Source organism: Salmo trutta, chromosome 28 (assembly GCF_901001165.1).
Source record: "Salmo trutta chromosome 28, fSalTru1.1, whole genome shotgun sequence".
In the NCBI taxonomy this organism is placed as follows: Eukaryota; Metazoa; Chordata; class Actinopteri; order Salmoniformes; family Salmonidae; genus Salmo; species Salmo trutta.
The window spans coordinates 34,573,239-34,593,483 of record NC_042984.1 but is presented as its reverse complement, the minus strand read 5'-3'; the positions used below and the strand labels follow the sequence as shown (position 1 = coordinate 34,593,483).

The 20,245-nt window shown below is 43.8% G+C and overlaps 1 protein-coding gene across 2 annotated transcripts in view; it reads right to left on the bottom strand.

The window, feature by feature from the left end:
* mtor (mechanistic target of rapamycin kinase) overlaps positions 1 to 20,245 on the bottom strand; it is a 140,847-nt gene that overhangs the window by 35,239 nt on the left and 85,363 nt on the right. For both annotated transcript variants that reach the window (XM_029719753.1, XM_029719754.1), the window contains exons 30-34: positions 16,602 to 16,741; positions 11,381 to 11,481; positions 9,755 to 9,870; positions 815 to 892; positions 153 to 260 (exon numbers count right to left, since the gene is read on the bottom strand). In XM_029719753.1, the coding sequence (XP_029575613.1) occupies positions 153 to 260; positions 815 to 892; positions 9,755 to 9,870; positions 11,381 to 11,481; positions 16,602 to 16,741 (543 nt within the window). The remainder of the gene's footprint in view (positions 1 to 152; positions 261 to 814; positions 893 to 9,754; positions 9,871 to 11,380; positions 11,482 to 16,601; positions 16,742 to 20,245) is intronic.

Below are 20,245 nucleotides of genomic sequence, written 5' to 3'. Positions count from 1 at the left end.
GTGTACGTGTGTGTGTACACGTATACATGCGTATATTTGTGTCTTTGAATGTGTGTGTCCCGTGTGTGCGTGCGTCCGTGCATGCGCCCGTGCGTGTATTTGTGTGTGTGTATATATGAGTGTGTGTGTCAGCGCCCCTCTCCAGTGTGTACCTGTAGCCTTTCCCACCAGGTGTCTCGGATGATGTCCCTCCTCTCCGGGACCAGCTTGTACTGGATGACCTCTTCCAGCTCTGACAGCATCTGACACGACACCATGGCCTGCACAACAACAGCAACACTCAATCAGTGTACAGCACCCCCTCCTCTGGTAGAACTTCCTTTCAAGGCACTACATAAGGACAACATTACTCATTCATAAGCTGCTCATATTTAATGGAGAACCACAGGTTGGTGTGAGGTGATACAGGAACATGAATGCTGTCATAATGGCAGTTTCAGTAAGTATTACTTAATGGATTTGAGTGTATATGTAGTACTTTTCCCACCAGGTGCTTAAGTGTATTTACAGTAAATACATTGTTTCCAGTAAATGCATAATTGTAGGGCTACCTGACTAACCAAACGTTTACTTTAGTCTTTTATCTGTATGTGGTGGATAGCTGTATGATCTCCTTTGACCATTTTCACAAAATATGGAAAAGCCAGCACTCTCAAATGAAATCAAATATTACTTAGATTTATTACCGGCAGTCAAAATGGACGCAAATTGACCATAAAGTTATATGGGCAAATGTTCTTGTGAAACATAATACTGATGATATTAATTTGGTGGGTGCTTATATTTGTCCTCATTAGTAGCGTGATGTTCTTACCCCATACGCTCTGCTGTAACTCTCTCCAGCCATGGCTGTCAGCTCCGCATCCAGTAGATCTCTGGCCTTGTCGATACACTAGAATAACACACGTTTGTACGTACGCACACAAACACAAAAATGACTTTTTGGTTACCAACTGGGAAATGGAGAGCTTCATACAGAAAGCAAAGTAAAGTCACTGACAGTATTAAACTTAAAGCAAATAAAAGTGAAGGATCAATCGGTGAGGTTGATAGGTGAACATATGTCATCCACATGTCTGCTTCTCAGTCTCCCTCTCTTTCCCTCTCCATCACTCCCACCCTACAGTAAGAATAAGGAGGAGTCAAATGGGACCATTTCCTTGGTACAGACAAGGGACTCGAACTCAGAACATCCAGTGAGGGAAGCAAAGGATGCATCCCCAAATGGCACCCTATTCCCTTCATGGTGCACTACTTGTGAGCAGAGCCCTATGTGCAGCATATAGAAAATAGGGTGCAATTTGTGCTTCAGACTTAGAATAGACTCTAGTTCCCCAAATCACTCCAACCCATACTTGTGTCAACTCTGGGCACCTCTACCCAGACAAAACCAATGGGTTTGGACTTAAACCAATTCATACGCCGTGTGTAACGTCCATTTTTATACTTTACTCACCTACTTGAGTCATCCCTCTCCGCGCCGCTTTCCACACAGACCTAGTCCCACCCCGTCACTCAAGGAGCACATTTGTTGTTGCTTGACCACTAGACACTTTCGTTCAGTCTGCATGGTCAATGCAGCACATGCAAAAATGTTGATGACAACAATGTTGTTTCCACTTTGATCTTAATATAAATCCACAAGCGTTCTATAATTACAATATTAGTTTGTGTTTCTTACATCTGCAAACAGCTTGTTTGTATTTTCTTAGCAAGTTAAGCTAAATGGTGTTAGCCACTAATGCTAATCTAATCCAATATCTTGGCAGTGTGGAAATGATCACAAATTAGTGCAGGAGACGCAGAAATTGATGGAAGTGCAGGAAATGATTTTAGGTTGAAGTTGAATTGAACAGTATAAAACAATCCGAATGGAGAAAGACTCATTGAAATAATGAATAATATATGTGTTGACACCCTAGGTTCACGCACTACTCATAAAGCAAAATTAGAACTTTTATTTATCAAAAACATACACCAGTGAGTCATGGAATAGTACACCAGTGAGTCATGGAATAGTACACCAGTGAGTCACGGAATAGCACACCAGTGAGTCACGGAATAGTACACCAGTGAGTCGCGGAATAGTACACCAGTGAGTCATGGAATAGTACACCAGTGAGTCATGGAATAGTACACCAGTGAGTCACGGAATAGCACACCAGTGAGTCATGGAATAGTACACCAGTGAGTCATGGAATAGTGAGTCATGGAATAGTACACCAGTGAGTCATGGAATAGTACACCAGTTAGTCATGGAATAGTACACCAGTGAGTCATGGAATAGTACACCAGTGAGTCACGGAATAGTACACCAGTGAGTCATGGAATAGTGAGTCATGGAATAGTACACCAGTGAGTCATGGAATAGTACACCAGTTAGTCATGGAATAGTACACCAGTGAGTCATGGAATAGTACACCAGTGAGTCACGGAATAGTACACCAGTGAGTCACGGAATAGTACACCAGTGAGTCACGGAATAGTACACCAGTGAGTCACGGAATAGTACACCAGTGAGTCACGGAATAGCACACCAGTGAGTCATGGAATAGCACACCAGTGAGTCATGGAATAGCACACCAGTGAGTCATGGAATAGCACACCAGTGAGTCATGGAATAGCACACCAGTGAGTCATGGAATAGCACACCAGTGAGTCATGGAATAGTACACCAGTGAGTCATGGAATAGTACACCAGTGAGTCATGTGAGTCATGGTACAGTACAGTCATGGAATAGTACACCAGTGAGTCATGGAATAGTACACCAGTGAGTCATGGAATAGTACACCAGTGAGTCATGTGAGTCATAGTACACCAGTGAGTCATGGAATAGCACACCAGTGAGTCATGGAATAGTACACCAGTGAGTCATGGAATAGTACACCAGTGAGTCATGGAATAGTACACCAGTGAGTCATGGAATAGTACACCAGTGAGTCATGGAATAGTACACCCTATTTTGCCTTGCCAACACAGACACATTGAGTTACTTTGATTAAGCCAGCCACCCGGCTTGTTAACACAGCATGAAGCAATTAAGGGCAGTCAAATGAACTGCTGAGGACTTGCACTTTGAAACTACTCTCTAACAGTTATGTAATAGTCGTCGCGAATCTCATTACTCTTCCACAAAGCATCCCTGCTACGTTTTGACTTGGTATTAAGTGGACATACAAAACATTCAGTGAGAGAGGGAGAGAGTGTAAGAGAAAGAGAGAGAGAGCTGTATCGAACGATTGACAAAGAAAACAAAGAGATCTTTTTGGAAAGCCCCCCTATCTTATTGTCATGTGAAGCCTGTATTCTGTACACTGTCATTACCCAGGGCTAGAGACAGATGAGGGAGGACAAGAGGATTTTCCACCACAGCTGTTGCAGCATGCCTAGAAGCAATTATGTTTTGGGCGGGGGGGGGGGGGGGTTATTGTGTGCCAAAATGCCTGACAGGCATGCACAACAAGGAGGTGGATGGATGGGCCCCTGAGATCAGGCCACAATGGGACTGGTTATTTAGAGACTTGAGTCCTTGATTAGTAATTTTACCTTAGCCAGTGGTATTCAAAGTTATTTTTAGATATATACAGTATCAGTCAAAAGTTTGGACACACCAACTCATTCAAGGGTTTTTCTTCATTTTCACTATTTTCTACATTGTAGAATAACAGTGAAGACATCAAAACTATGAAATAACATATGGAATCATGTAGTAACCAAAAGTGTTAAACATAACAAAATATATTTACATTTGAGATTCTTCAAAGTAGCCACCCTTTGCCTTGGTGACAGCTTTGCACACTCATGGCATTAATAAGCAAAGAGAAAATACGGTCCATCATTACTTTAAGACATGAAGGTCAGTCAATACAGAACATTTCAAGAACTTTGAAAGTTTCTTCAAGTGCAGTCGCAAAAATCATCAAGTGCTATGATGAAGCTGGCTCTCATGAGGACCGTCACAGGAAAGGAAGACCCAGAGTTAACTCTCCTGCAGAGGATATGTTCATTAGAGTTACCAGCCTCAGAAATTGCAGCCCAAATAAATGCAGTAACAGACACATCTCAACATCAACTGTTCTGAGGAGACTGCGTGAATCAGGCCTTCATGGTCGAATTGCTGCAAAGAAACCACTCAAGGACACCAATAAGAAGAAGAGACTTGCTTGGGCCAAGAAACACGAGCAATGGACATTAGACCGGTGGAAATCTGTCCTTTCTGATGAGTCCAAATTTGAGATTTTTTTGTGAGACGCAGAGTAGGTGAACAGATGATCTCCACGTGTGGTTCCCAATGTGCTTTGCTGGTGACACTGTCAGTGATTTATTTAGAATTCAAGGCACACTTAACCAGCATGGCTACCACAGCATTCTGCAGGGATACGCCATCCCATTGGTTTGCGCTTAGTGGGACTATCATTTGTTTTTCAACAGGACAATGACCCAACACACCTCCAGGCTGTAAGGGCTACAAGAAGGGTGATGGAGTGCTGCATCAGATAACCTGGCCTCAACAATCACCCGACCTCAACCCAACTGAGGTGGTGTGAGATGAGTTGGACCGCAGAGTGAAGGAAAAGCAGCCAACAAGTGCTCAGCATATGTGGGAACACCTTCAAGACTGTTGGAAAAGCATTCCAGGTGAAGCTGGTTGAGAGAATACCAAGAGTGTGCAAAGCTGTCATCAAGGCAAAGGGTGGCTACTTTGAAGAATCTCAAATGTAAAATGTATTTTCATTTGTTTAACACTTTTTTGGTTACTACATGATTCCATGTGTTATTTTATAGTTTTGATGTCTTTACTGTTATTACTACAATGTAGAAAATAGTAAAAATAAAGAAAAGCCCTGAAATGTGTCCAAACTTTGACTGGTACAGTCATGGCCAAAAGTTTTGAGAATGACAAATATTAATTTTCACAAAGTCTGCTGCCTCAGTTTGTATGATGGCAATTTGCAAATACTCCAGAATGTTATGAAGAGTGATCAGATGAATTGCAATTAATTGCAAAGTCCCTCTTTGCCATGCAAATGAGGTGAATCCCCCAAAAACATTTCCACTGCATTTTAGCCCTGCCACAACAGGTGTGAGTGTTGACGAGGACAAGGTTGGAGATCACTCTGTCATGCTGATTGAGTTCGAATAACAGACTGGAAGCTTCAAAAGGAGGGTGGTGCTTGGAATCATTGTTCTTCTTCTGTCAACCATGGTTACCTGCAAAGAAACACGTACCGTCATCATTGCTTTGCACAAAAAGGGCTTCACGGGCAAGGATATTGCTGCCAGTAAGATTGCACCTAAATCAACCATTTATCGGATCATCAAGAATTTCAAGGAGAGCGGTTCAATTGTTGTGAAGAAGGCTTCAGGGTGCCCAAGAAAGTCCAGCAATTGCCAGGACCGTCTCCTAATGTTGATTCAGCTGCGGGACCGGGGCACCACTAGTACAGAGCTTGCTCAGTAATGGCAGCAGGCAGGTGTGAGTGCATCTGCACGCACAGTGAGGCGAATACTTTTGGAGGATGGCTTGGTGTCAAAAAGGGCAACAAAGATGCCACGTCTCTCCAGGAAAAACATCAGGGACAGACGGATATTCTGCAAAAGGTTTCCGATTGTTTGGGGCATCCGGAAAAAAGCTTGTCCGGAGAAGACAAGGTGAGCGCTACCATCAGTCCTGTGTCATGCCAACAGTAAAGCATCCTGAGACCATTCATGTGTGGGGTTGCTTCTCAGCCAAGGGAGTGGGCTCACTCACAATTTTGTCTAAGAACACAGCCATGAATAAAGAATGGTACCAACACATCCTCCGAGAGCAACTTCTCCCAACCATCCAGGAACAGTTTGGTGACGAACAATGCCTTTTCCAGCATGACGGAGCACCTTGCCATAAGGCAAAAGTGATAACTAAGTGGCTCGGGGAACAAAACATCAATATTTTGGTTCCATGGCCAGGAAACTCCCCAGATCTTAATCCCATTGAGAACTTGTGGTCAATCCTCAAGAGGTGGGTGGACAAAGAAAAACCCACAAATTCTGACAAACGTCAAGCATTGATTATGCAAGAATGGGCTGCCATCAGTCAGGATGTGGCCCAGAAGTTAACTGACAGCATGCCAGGGCGGATTGCAGAGGTCTTGAAAAAGAAGGGTCAACACTGCAAATATTGACTTTTTGCATCAACTTCATGTAATTGTCAATAAAAGCCTTTGACACTTATGAAATGCTTGTAATTATACATCAGTATTCCATAGTAACATCTGACAAAAATATCTAAAGACACTGAAGCAGCAAACTTTGTGAAAATTAATATTTGTGTCATTCTCAAAACTTTTGGCCATGACTGTATATAAAAAATGAGGAACAAAAAAATTAAGAGTACAGATTATTGTATGGGATAATATACAAATGTGTTTGTGAAAGATAATTTGAGTAAAAAAATGTTTGAGTACATTTGTTTATTAGTTTCTTTTCATTTTGAGAAGAGATCAACATGTAATTAAGTGGTTATTTGTTGATCAAAAAATCTATATTGACCAATTTGAAGGTTTGGTCATTAGATTTGGGGTGGGGTTGCAAGAAATTATTGCCAAAAAATGGGGTCCCCAGAAATTCTAGCGGGAAAAGATTGGGTCCCCGTTGAAAAAGTTTGAATACCGCTGCCTTAGACGTACTGTAATTTTAAATGGTAGCTATAGCATTGTAGCATTATCTGTATTCTGGAAAAACAGGTAGGGCCCGTGCCATGACAAATCAACAGGACCTGTTTTATCTATCATACGAAAGCCAGAAGACGAGGATAAGGAAAACTATTGTTTTAAGAGGAGTGCACCAGGCGGTTTCCAAATCATGTGACTTTCGGCGATATGGTCTGTGGTACACTCTACATGACCAAAAGTATGTGGACACCTGCTCGTCGAACATTTAATTCCAAAATCATGGGCATTAATATGGAGTTGGTCCCCCCTTGGCTGCTATAAAAGCCTCCACTCTTCTGGGAGGGCTTTCCAATAGATGTTGGAACATTGCTGCGGGGACTTGCTTCCATTTAGCCACAAGAGAATTAGTGAGGTTGGGCACTGATGTTGGGCGATTAGGGCAATGGACATTACACCGGTGGAAATCTGTCCTTTGGTCTGATGAGTCCAAATTTGAGATTTTTAGTTACAACCGCCGTGTCTTTGTGAGACGCAGAGAAGGTGAACGGATGATCTCCATCTGACATTGCTTCCAGAGGCAGTAAGGAACTCGGTAGTGAGTGTTGCAACCGAGGACAGGCGATTTTTACACGCTATGCGCTTCAGCACTCGGCAGATCCGTTCTGTGAGCTTGTGTGGCCTACCACTTCGCGGCTGAGCCACTATTGCTTCTAGACGTTTCCACTTCACAGTAACAGCCCTTAGAGTTGAGCATGCAGCTCTAGCATCCTATGACGGTGCCACGTTGAAAGTAACTAAGCTCTTCAATAAGGCCGTTCTGGTGCCAATGTTTATTTCTGGAGGTTCCATGGCTGTGTGCTCAATTTTATTCACTTGTCAGTAACGGGTGTGGCTGAAATAGCCGAATCCACTAATATGAAGGGTGTCCACATACTTTTGTATATATAGTGTATATCATGGCCATATTGGCGTTGTAAATGGTTGTTGTTAGGGAAAGCAATATTGTTGTGTCTAACGGGAACACTGTAGGAACAGATAAATCATTTCCGCTGATTTACAACATTGACGTATGACTTCTCAGGCAGATGCATGCTCTCAACCTCCCAGTACACATCACTGCTACCCCAAAGAAAGTCGCAAAGTACAACCGTCTGGAATCGAAAGACTTAAGCGCAAGGATTACCAAGCATATCCGGAAGACAACTGAGCTCATGTTGACATTTTGGCTTTAACCCTTTCCCCATCTGGTTTTCATTCAGCCTCATTTAATGAGAACAGGCTCATCGTCAGATAATCACCTTTTTCCCTTTTCAGTGGCAGGAAACCTATTGGCCACACCTGGAGTTAATCAGAATTAGATGGGAGACAAAGGATTGGGGCGCATGCAGGGTGCATGTCTCTGGGGTTTAAGGTAAAAGAGTGGCTGGCTGGATGGGTCTATAGGGGTAGGAGGAACACAGGTGTGTACCGATGTCAGCGGTCGATCCAGACCATCCACTGTCATCTAGCCTGGATGGATCGACCCCCAGAGACCATGAGCTCATCGCAGACTCCATCGCTCATCCCACAAGGAAGCTCATCTTATGGGACAGACTTTGTTGATACCTTGCTTCTTTATTTTGCAGCACGGTTTAAGTTACGATGATTTACGATTGGGAGTTACCTCGTGATTCCACACCAAGGAAGTGCCACATGTTAAAATAAGAAGCTGTTGGATGTTTTATTCCTTCGACTTAAGGAAGAATTGAACAAATGGAATTCTTGTTGGAGCATTTGTGTGGTCATTGACACATGTATACTGAACAAAAATATAAACACAACATGTAAAGTGTTGGTCCCATGTTTCATGCAATGAAATAAAAGACGCCGGAAATTTTCCATATTCACGAAAAGCTTACTTCTCTCAAAATCTGTGCACAAATTAGTTTACATCCCTGTTCATTTCTCCTTTGCCAAGATAATCCATCCACCTGACAGGTGTGGCATATCAAGAAGCTGATTAAACAGCATGATCATTAAACAGGTGCACCTTGTGCTGGGGACAATAAAAGGCCACCCTAAAATGTGCACTTTTGTCGCACAAGACAATGCCACAGATGTCTCAAGTTTTGAGGTAGCGTGCAATTGGCATGCTGACTGCAGGAATGTCCACCAGAGCTGTTGCCAGAGAATTTAATGTTCATTTCTCAACCATAAGCTGCATCCAACGTCGTTTTAGAGTATTTGGCAGTAGGTCCAACCGGCCTCACAACCGCAGACCACGTGTATGGCGTCGTGTGGGCTGCCCCATGTCGCAAGGATCTGTACACAATTCCTGGAAGCTGAAAATGTCCCAGTTCTTCCATGGCCTGCATACTCACCAGACATGTCACCCATTGAGCATGTTTGGGGTGTTCAGGATCGACGTGTACGACAACATTTTCCAGTTCCTGCCAATATCCAGCAACTTTGCACAGCCATTGAAGAGGAGTGGGACAACATTCCAAAGTCCACAATCAACAACTTGATCAACTCTATACGAAGGAGTGTGTCTCGCTGCATGAGGCAAATGGTGGTCACACCAGATACTGACTGGTTTTCTGATCCACGCCCCTACATATTTTTTAAAGGTATCTTTGACCAACACATGCATATCTGTATTCCCACTCATGTGAAATCCATAGATTAGGACCTAATGAATTTACTTAAATTGGCTGACTTCCTTATATGAACTGTTATTCAGTAAAATCTTTGAAATTGTTGCATTTATATTTTTGTTCAGTATATTCTGAACGTTAATGGAAAAGGCTGTAATTTTTTTTGACCTTTTCACACCTTGCTATGAAATCTGCAAAAGTGCCTGGCCAGCATCATTTAGGAATATGCAAAACCTACATAAAAAACTATTGACCTGTTGGGTCATCCTGGGTTCGCATATGTCAAGTATGTGTTTCACTTACCATTACCCCCACCTAAAGCAATGTTGCCTCTATCGAGTTCAATTTAATAATATTGGCGTTTGATCACTTTCATGTTACTTCGCCAAGCATTTTAATCTCTTTCTTTGCACCCCGTTAAGGAAACATATCTAGGGGAAACAATGGATGCTGATGTCTCTCACCTGCTGAGCCAATGAGAAGAGGTCCTGATGCAGAGCGAGCACGGCCCTGTAGAAGGCTCCATCGTGTGTGTCCCTGGGGATCATACATGTATACTCCTCCATGCTGTCCCAGTGGCCTACACACACACACACACACACACACACACACACACACACACACACACACACACACACACACACACACACACACACACACACACACACACACACAAGCTGTGTGGTTGTACCCCACCACATGAAATGATAGCCCAAAATAGTGTAATATAAAAATGTTTCCTCAAGACATTAATAAAAGTCTGAATTCAGTGCTAAGGGTTCAATTATAGCGACTTATTTATAAGTCCTAATATCAGCCAGATATGTAATGAATCAAGAAAAACCATACATCATAATTATTATTATTTAAGGCTGCAATATGTAACTTTTTGGGCGACCCAGACCAAATTCACAGACATTTGAGTTATAGATATGTCACTCTAATTGAAAGTAAGTCTAAGAAGCGGTAGATCTGTTCTATGTGCACTATTTCCATGCTTCCCGTACTTGGGTTTTTCCGTCTTTTACTTTCGGTTTTGTACACCACGTTCAAACAGCTGAAAACACTTTTTAATATGGAAAAGATATTTCACAGCGGTATAGACGGAAAAAGGATTCTCCACACTTAACTTGATTGTTTTGTCACAAATTGAAATTATGGCAACTATTAGAATTTTAGCAACCAGGAAATGAATGCTTATGTTTCCTCAGACTGCAGTCAGTGTTTGGGCATTTATGGGGTGCATGGGGGCCAGTGGCTGAGTACTGTGTTGGGCTTACGGATCAGGTTCTAAAGTAATGAAGCCATAGGCTTCCTGGGCTCCATAAACAGTACGCGTGGTCTTGATCAGAAAATAGACTGGGTGTAAGCTGAGGTAGTGTTTTTCTCCACCATAGAACATTATGATATGGTTACTTATGGGTGGATGCATTCCCATACGGATGGTCGAGCTGTCGCCGTTATCATTACGGCCTGGCTTCAGTTCCTGCCAGTCAGAGAAAATGGAAGCCCGCTTACCGTATAGCGCTCCCAGAAGAGCTCGGTGGCAGAGGTGTGGCGAACAACATTGCGTTCTGAAATGTGTCCACTGTTCTTATGTACCAATTGCTTTTTGAATGTACAGGCATCTGCATATTAAATGATGTCAATTTGTTGCTGGTCATTTTCACAATAACTGCTCTTACTTTAGTATTTCAATACTCAAACCGGTCTTGCCATTTACTGCATTTTATATCTGCTGTATGGTTGTCACTGTTTTTAATGTTGTTTTTATTGTTGTAACCCCGACTTCACTACACATTTCCCAATTGGGACAATAGAACTATTGATTGATTTGCTAGCTGTATTGAATTTCATCAATGACATTATTGTGACTATAGTATATCAAATACAGGAAAACACAAATCTGCACACGGTACCTTCATAAACCATTATCTATAAAATGGGTCTGCTTTGGTCAAACCATTTTATAATAGGTTTGTAATAGTTATTGGATTGAATTATTAAAGTAGTCATAAAGCAATATGATTGCTATAGTAATTTGAAGCATTTTGTAAAAAGGCTGATGCTGGTTGAGTGAGAGCTCTTACCTAGACCCCAGGCTGCAGCGGCTGCCATCCGTGCCATCTTGGCCTGCGTATCCTCAGTGACCAGAGTCCACTCCTCACAGCACTGCTGGTGCAACTGGCCCCTGTGCAATGAAAATCATTTCAAATATGGTGAATTCTTTGCTACATATGTTTGTTTGCAGACCCGCTATATTTTTGGCGACTGAACCCTGATACACAGACGCACACACGCAAACACACGCGACTGCTTTAGGAAGAGTTAAGTGACAAAATATTTTAGAGGCCATCCTCTTGGCGGCAGACGCAAAATGTTGCTAATTTCCTGCAATTGTACACATTTTGTCATGGTGCTGAGAGAAATTGTGAAGTTTTAAAGCAAATTTCCTGCCATTCTAGGAACATTTAGGCCATGTATGCTATCTGAGTGACTTAAATATTATAACATAATCAAAGCCATAACACTTTTGGAATTTTAGATTCTGGATATGGTGGTTGTTCGTTCTCAAAGATGATCTTATTAAAAAAGATATAGCTCCATTATCTTTTCTATATACTTTATATCTGGTTTTAGTGGTTTAATTTTAAACAGATTTTGGGTTATTTTCTTTTTACATATTTTTTGGGAGTGGCGGCGGCCCGCCTCTACTAAATTAATATAGGGGAAACACTGAAAGACAAGACTCGGCTAAGTGTCAAATGAAATCTTTACAGTAAAATGTTTCCATTTTCCACCACCAAACCCCATTTGATTTGTTCATTGACCAGTAAAGCCCGCGGGACTGGCACGGAATGAAAAGAGAAGGGGACATAGCTGAATGGATGCTCAGCTTCACTGAGAACTCACTGAGTCTACCTTTTTTTATTCCCTGGTAAACATGATCCAGCCAGCCTGTGACCACGGTCCTGGTCATATCAGATATCACTGTAAACAAACTAATACTAATGTTCCCTCCGATTTGAACTCAACCGGGACAAAACGTACAACCAGCACTGCGTGTGACCGAGTGTCTTCACCCGGCTCCATATGGGTGGAACCCACAGTGCTTGTACACGTTTGCAGGGGTAAGAACATTGGATGAGTGTGGCAACAGATTAGATGGGGTGAGTCAGACAGTTTTGTATCTGGTAGATATGAAGTGGTTCCCCAGCAAATGCATAATAATAGGGGGGTTAGAACACCACAAAGCCCCAGTGTGCTACAGCCCTGCATGCCTCACGTAGCATAACGCTCCGTTGTCAAGGGCATAACAGAAAGTGCTACGGCTATCGGATGACTCAGCAGCCCATCACTCAACTCAATGGAGGTAAATTCCACCTGGAATTAATCTAAAAATAAATAGAGGGAAATTGAAGACAGACATTATTTCTTGGTACTTTGTTTTGGTATAGAGCGGAGTGTGAGCACAAATGCCTGATCATTCATTTAGTCTGTGGTAACCTTGCCAAACAGTAAAGGAACATGGAAATAGAATAAAACTAGCAAAAAGCATGAATTGATGCCCACCCAAAAAAGCTGCAGAGGTGCTGACTAACGGAACAGTAAACTTATGAAAAAATGAAGAACGTCGCACACTCTACTCCCAATGATGGATAATACACCAACGTTTCAGCACACACTGCCTTCTTCAGGGTTTACCATTCTTTAAATGGAATAAACACTAAACACTGTATTGAGACAGACAGTCGGGCTATGCTTTGCATTGAATAGGCAATTGTGATCATCTTAAAAGTAGGTTGGAGCCCTTTTGGGTCACTTATTTACTTTGAATGAGCTGATGACTCAGATGCTACTCTACAGGACTGTTTTGCTAGCACAGACTGGAATATGTTCCAGGATTCATCTAATGGCATTGAGGAGTACACCACCTCAGTCATCGGCTTCATCAATAAGTGCATCGACGACATCGTCCCCACAGTGACCGTACGTACATAACCCAACCAGAAGCCATGCATCGAGCTAAAGGCTAGAGCTGCCTGTTTCAAGGAGCGGGACACTAATCCAGACGCTTATAAGAAATCCTGCTATGCCCTCAGACGAACAATCAAACAAGCAAAGCATCAACACAGGATTAAAATTGAATTCTACTACACCGGCTCTGACGCTCGTCGGATGTGGCAGGGCTTGAAAACTATTACGGACTACAAAGGGAAACTCAGACGCGAGCTGCCCAGTGACGCGAGCTGCCCAGTGACACAAGCCTACCAGACGAGCTGAATGCCTTTAATGCTCACTTCGAGGCAAGCAACACTGAAGCATTTACGAGAGCACCAGCTGTTCTGGATGACTGTGTGATAACGCTTTCAGTAGCTGATGTGAGCAAGACCTTTAAACAGGTCAACATTCACAAAGCCGCGGGGCCAGACGGATTACCAGGATGTGTACTCAAAGCATGCGAGGACCAACTAGCAAGTATCTTCACAAACATTTTCAACCTCTCCCTGACTGAGTCTTTAATACCTACATGTTTCAAGCAGACCACCATAGTCCCTGTGCCCAAGGAAACGAAGGTAACCTGCCTAAATGATGACTGCCCCGTAGCACTCACGTCGGTAGCCATGAAGTGCTTTGAAAGGCTGTTCATGCTTCACATCAACAGCATCCTCCAGGATACCCTAGACCCACTCCAATTCGCATACCGCCCCAACAGATCCACAGATGATGCAATCTCAATCGCACTCCACACTGCCCTTTCCCACCTGGACAAAAGGAACACCTATGTGAGAATGCTGTTCATTGACTGCAGCTCAGCGTTCAACACCATAGTACCCACAAGGCTCATCACTAACCTAAGGACCCTGGGACTAAACACCTCCCTCTGCAACTGGATCCTGGACTTCCTGACAGGCAGCCCCATGTGGTAAGGGTAGCCAACAACACATCTGTCACGCTGATCCTCAACACGGGGGCCCCTCAGGGGTGGGTACTTAGTCCCCTCCTGTACTCCCTGTTCACCCATGACTGCGTGGCCAAACACGACTCCAACACCATCATTAAGTTTGCTGACGACACAACAGTGCTAGGCCTGATCACCGACAACGATGAGGCAGCCTATAGGGAGGAGGTCCGAGAACTGGCAGTGTGGTGCCAGGACAACAATCTCTCCCTCAATGTAAGCAAGACAAAGGAGCTGATTGTGGACTACAGGAAAAGGAGGGCCGAACAGGCCCCCATTAACATCGACGGGGCTGTTGTGGAGCGGTTTGAGAGTTTCAAGTTCCTTGGTGTCCGCATTACCAACGAACTATCATGGTCCAAACACACCAAGACAGTCATGAAGAGGGCACGACAAAACCTTTTCCCTGTCAGGAGACTGAAAAGATTTGGCATGGGTTCCCAGATCCTCAAAAAGTTCTACAGCCGCACCATCGAGAGCATCCTGACCGGTTGCATCACCGCCTGGTATGGCAACTGACCGCAAGGTGATACAGAGGGTAGCGCATACGGCCCAGTACATCACTGGGGCCAAGCTTCCTGCCATCCAGGACCTATATAATAGGCGGTGTCAGAGGAAAGACCATAAAATCGTCAGAGACTTCAGTCACCCAAGTCATAGACTGTTTTCTCTGCTACTGCATGGCAAGCAGTACCGGAGTGCCAAGTCTAGGACCAAAAGGCTTCTTAACAGCTTCTACCCCCAAGCTATAATAAGACTGCTGAACAATTAATCAAATGGCCACCAGACTATTTACATTGACCCCCCCCCACAATTGGTTTTGTACACTGCTGCTACTCACTCTTTATTATCAGTGCATAGTCACTTCACCCCTACCTACATGTACAAATTACCTCAACTAACCTGTACCCCCGCACACTGACTCGGTACCGGTGCCCCCTGTACATAGCCTCGTTATTGTTATTTTACTGTGTTACTTTTTATAATTTTTTACTTTAGTTTATTTGGTAAATATTTTCTTGACTCTTCTTGAACGGCACTGTTGGTTAAGGGCTTGTAAGTAAGCACTTCACGGTAAGGTCTACACTTGTTGTATTCGGCGCATGTGACAAATAAAGTTGGATTAGACGAGTTAAATACAACCGTATGGACTGACTCATCGCTCATGGGGTTGTAGAACAAAGGACTGCACTGTCATTTATGTGTACTCACGGTAGATACTCTTCTTTTCCTTAGCTGGAAACAATGTATTCCCCCCAGACTGCTATCCTGAAGTAATGTAAAGTAATGACAGTCAATTGTTATGTAATTCTGTCAGTTTTCCCATTTCTCTCACTTGAATCATGTTCTTGTACAAAGAGAATATCATCAGGGGTATACAATGATGGCGCAGCACAGACGGTTACATAAGCTAATCGTTGTCTGGTTAGCTTCACAAACTCCGGGACGGTCCACATTTCTTCAAACTGTTCTAACATTGTGTGATTTCCTTCCCAGCAGCTTTGCTCCTTGAAGGCATTTATACAGAAAATAAGTTGAATCACCTGTGGAGAGGGAGGGAAGGAAGGAAGGATGGAGGAGGGGAGAGCGAGTGAGAGAGCACAAGAAACAAAGAGGGAGAGAGAGAGAGCATGAGACAGACAGAAAGAGAGAGAGAGAGCGTTGTTGAGTTGAATCTTGGAGCTGGCTGCCTGGAGCTGTGGTTGAGTGTTTCAGTGTACCGAACCAACAGGCCCAGTCACGAACTGGCCTGGACTGACTGTCCTCGCACACTTTCCTGTAATACTACCAGGCTCTCGTTAGAGGAAACTATTGACTTTTTCCCCCGTCGCTTCACGCCCAGTCATCAAAGAAGCCCAATGTCAGATTCCATTAGTACATACTGCAGGAGCGGTCGTGAGCAAGTACAAAGAGTCGGGGACGGGTCTGCTCCCGGCCAATCTTCTCTGTCACAGACCCTGTCCTTCTCCATTACACTCACAAGGAGTACACATCTCAAACGGCTATTTATTACTCCATTGAAGGCAACTTTTTCAATAAGGTGAGAAATACGGTGAGCAACACTCGCTCCAAAAAAGTTGCCTTCACAATCGTAACACGATATGACAGCTGTAATGTCACCTGAGATTACATTATATCATGACAGAGCATTAAAGTTCCTGAGTAGACCAGACTTTCCCTCTATAGTATTTAACACAGCACCTAACAGTGAATGGAAAGACACTTAGGCCTACACCTAGGTCGACACAAAAGGGGTTGCCTCCAAAAAACTCCCCTTTGATTGACATTGAGGAGAGACAGAACACAGACACAATTGTCCAACGTGACTCCAAGGTGTTGTGACTCACCATTCGCCCAGGGCCTCCAAGCAGCGCATGCGCCCCAGGATCAGCTCAGGGTCATCCTTGTTGATGTCGATCTTCTTGTCGTACGCCACCAGAGCGTCCTCCCACTCGTGGAGCTTCTCATACCAGGTGGCCTGGATTTCCTGTTCAGGAACAAGAAGGCCCAAACACTGTTAAAGCTCCCAATTCACCGCTTTATTGACAACGTTTCGATCGTATGACCACAAAGATGTACGTATAACCCCACACTTTTCTATAGACTGGATTTCCTGTTAAACAACACAACCAGGTGGTGCGAATGACTTTTGATAATTATCTATCCGATATACTAACTATACTATAAGATGATTCTTGCTTGCGGTGTACGGCCATCTGAATGCATACATGAGGATGTGATGATTGTTTTTGTTCCGTTTAAAACTGCATCTGATTTCTATCTGCTCAGGGCTAAAGCAAGACCTACACTGGACAGTCAGGTCCAAAATTACTGGCACCCTTGATAAAGACGAGGCTAAAAAAACAAATTATACAAATATTGAGATATATGGTATGCAACAAAAAAAGGGTGAAATTATATTATTTTATACTAATACAATTGCTTAGAGAAAGTGATTGTTTAATTAGTAACATGTTTTTAAGATAGGGGTTCAAAATTATTGGCACCCCTGTTTTCAATACCTCACATTGCGAGGATAACGTGACTGAGCCTTTTTGTAAATGTTTTATGAGATTGGAGAACACATTGGGAGGAACTCCCAATTCCTCCTTACAAGAATACCCCATTCCACCATACAGACTCATTCCAGATCCTTGATATCCTTAATCTGTTCTTATGGACTGCCCCCTTTAATTCAAACCATAGGTTTCAATGGGGATGAAGTCTAGAGACAGATGGCCAATGCAAAATGTTGATTTTATTGAAAACAGGGGTGCCAATCATTTTGACCCTTATCTTACTGAGATTTTTTTTTAAACTTCTTTAATAAAATCTATTTTTCTGAGCAATTGCATTAGTATAAAATATAATATTATTATTTATATTTTCATAGTGTCACGTCCTGACCAGTATAAGGGTTAATTGTTATTGTAGTTTGGTCAGGACGTGGCAGAGGGTATTTGTTTTATGTGGTTCGGGGTGGTGGTTTTTGTAGAAGGGCATTTGATTTATGTATTCCGGGGTTTTTGGGCACTGTGTCATATTCATGTATTTCTATGTTTTGTCTAGTGAATTTGTTTCTATGTTTAGTTAATTGGGGTTGGGACTCTCAATTGAAGGCAGGTGTTGTCTCTTTGCCTTTGATTGAGAGTCCTATATATTAGGGTGTGTGTGGGTTTGTATTTTGTGGGAGATTGTTTCTTGTTTTGCCTGTTTCTTGTCTAGCGTGAGTAAGCCTTACAAGACTGTTGTGTTGATCGTGAGTTCGTTGTTTGTTATTTTGGTGTTCGTATTTTTGAGTTAAATAAAACATCAAGATGAGCATCCACAATCCTGCTGCATTTTGGTCCTCCTTTCCCAACGACAACCGTGACACAGTTTTGTATAACCTTTTGCTCATCTTTATTAATGGACATGACTATATATACTATACTTGTCCTATACTTTCCAAAGTATACTACTGTATGGATTTTTTCAGAATGACTTATTTCTACTAAACGCTAATGCCCAAATTATGAGATAAAAATACATGGAAAACAAGTGGTCATCAAGCCACCCTCTTTATGACACTGAACGCATGAGTGGAGATTCCCACCATAGGCATGTCTCGACCTCTTGCGAACTGGTGATAAGCCTGACTGGGATGCCAAATAAAGAAGGTGCCACCGGGCGCAATCTTCTGCTTCTCTCACCCCATAAACGCTACTCACTGTTTACCTTATAAACAAGGTTTCCTGGAAGCGCTCTCCAAGGTGCTTTTACTTCTGAAAATGTTTTATGGAGAACATAATTACGGCTCAAAAAAGACAGACGGTAGGGCACTTTAGTCAGGCAACCAAGTGTGAAATAGTCGGAGGCCTTAGAACCGGACTTGGGGCTAAAAGTAGCCTCTTAATAAAAAGCAATGGCACATCATGTAAAATGATATATTGGCATGGCTGTGTTGACAAACACACAACCCTACACATCAAAACACACAAAGAAATGGTTAACACTAGAAAAGCCTGGCCTCGAAGGACCCCTCTTCGAGCCAATGGTGAGTCTCTTTTGGACATTTTAACATTCTCATAAATACATTTCATATATGCTCTTGCTAAAATAATAACTTGGCTGTATTTATTAATTTCTTAAGGAACATTAGAATATGAAAGAAAATGTATTTCAAAGAACACAATAGAATTTTCATTAGTTTATGTAATTAAAATTAAAAACCACTAAAACAACACAATTAAAGGGTTAAAATCCATTAAATAAACAATCACAGAGTTAATGTCACGTCCTGACCAGCAGAGGGAGCAATTGTATTAGTTTTGGTCAGGACGTGGCAGGGTTTTTGTGTGTTAAGTGTTGTGTTGGTGATTGGACTCCCAATTGAAGGCAGGTGTGTTGAGTTGCCTTGGATTGGGAGTCCTATATAGTAGTGTGTTTTTCTTTGGGGTTGTGGGTAGTTGTTTTTGCACTGCGTTTGTATGCCTGCAAACTGTTCCTGTCGTCGTGAGTACTGTTTATTGTTTTCCCTGTGGATGCTTTGCGTGTTTTCATTAAAAGAATATGAGTATCCACATACCCGCTGCGCCTTGGTCTTCTCACCACTACGACATCTGTGACAGAACTACCCACCACAAAAGGACCAAGCAGCGGAAGAGGAGGGAGCCACAGGAGAACAGCGTGGATGGATGGACTTGGCAGAAGGAGTGAAGATTCTGTGAGGACAAGTTAAGGGAGCTAAGGGAACTCGAGAGGCAGCCCCAATAAAATTTTTTGGGGGGGCACAAGGGCTGTTTGGCGGGGCGATATTGGAGCCCCAGGCCAGCTCCCCGTACCCTTGTAGGGCAGAGACAGACTGGACAGGTCCCGTGCTTTGGGGTTGGGGCTGTGGTGAGGCCTGGAATTTTCAAGCCGGTAGGCACAGTACCCCGCTCGTCGGGTACCAGCCCCACGCATCAGGCGTCTAGTGCGTCAGCCCAGCCTCGCCAGGCAAGAGTCGCCAGAGCTGACCGCCGGTCAGGAGTCGCCAGAGCTGCCCGCCGGTCAGGAGTCGCCAGAGCTGCCCGCCGGTCAGGAGTCGCCAGAGCTGCCCGCCGGTCAGGAGTCGCCAGAGCTGCCCGCCGGTCAGGAGTCGCCAGAGCTGCCCGCCGGTCAGGAGTCGCCAGAGCTGCCCGCCGGTCAGGAGTCGCCAGAGCTGCCCGCCGGTCAGGAGTCGCCAGAGCTGCCCGCCGGTCAGGAGTCGCCAGAGCTGCCCGCCGGTCAGGAGTCGCCAGAGCCGCCCGCCGGTCAGGAGTCGCCAGAGCCGCCCGCCGGTCAGGAGTCGCCAGAGCCGCCCGCCAGTCAGTCAGGAGTCGCCAGAGCCGCCCGCCAGTCAGTCAGGAGTCGCCAGAGCCGCCCGCCAGTCAGTCAGGAGTCGCCAGAGCCGCCCGCCAGTCAGTCAGGAGTCGCCAGAGCTGCCCCCAGTCAGGAGTCGCCAGAGCTGCCCCCAGTCAGGAGTCGCCAG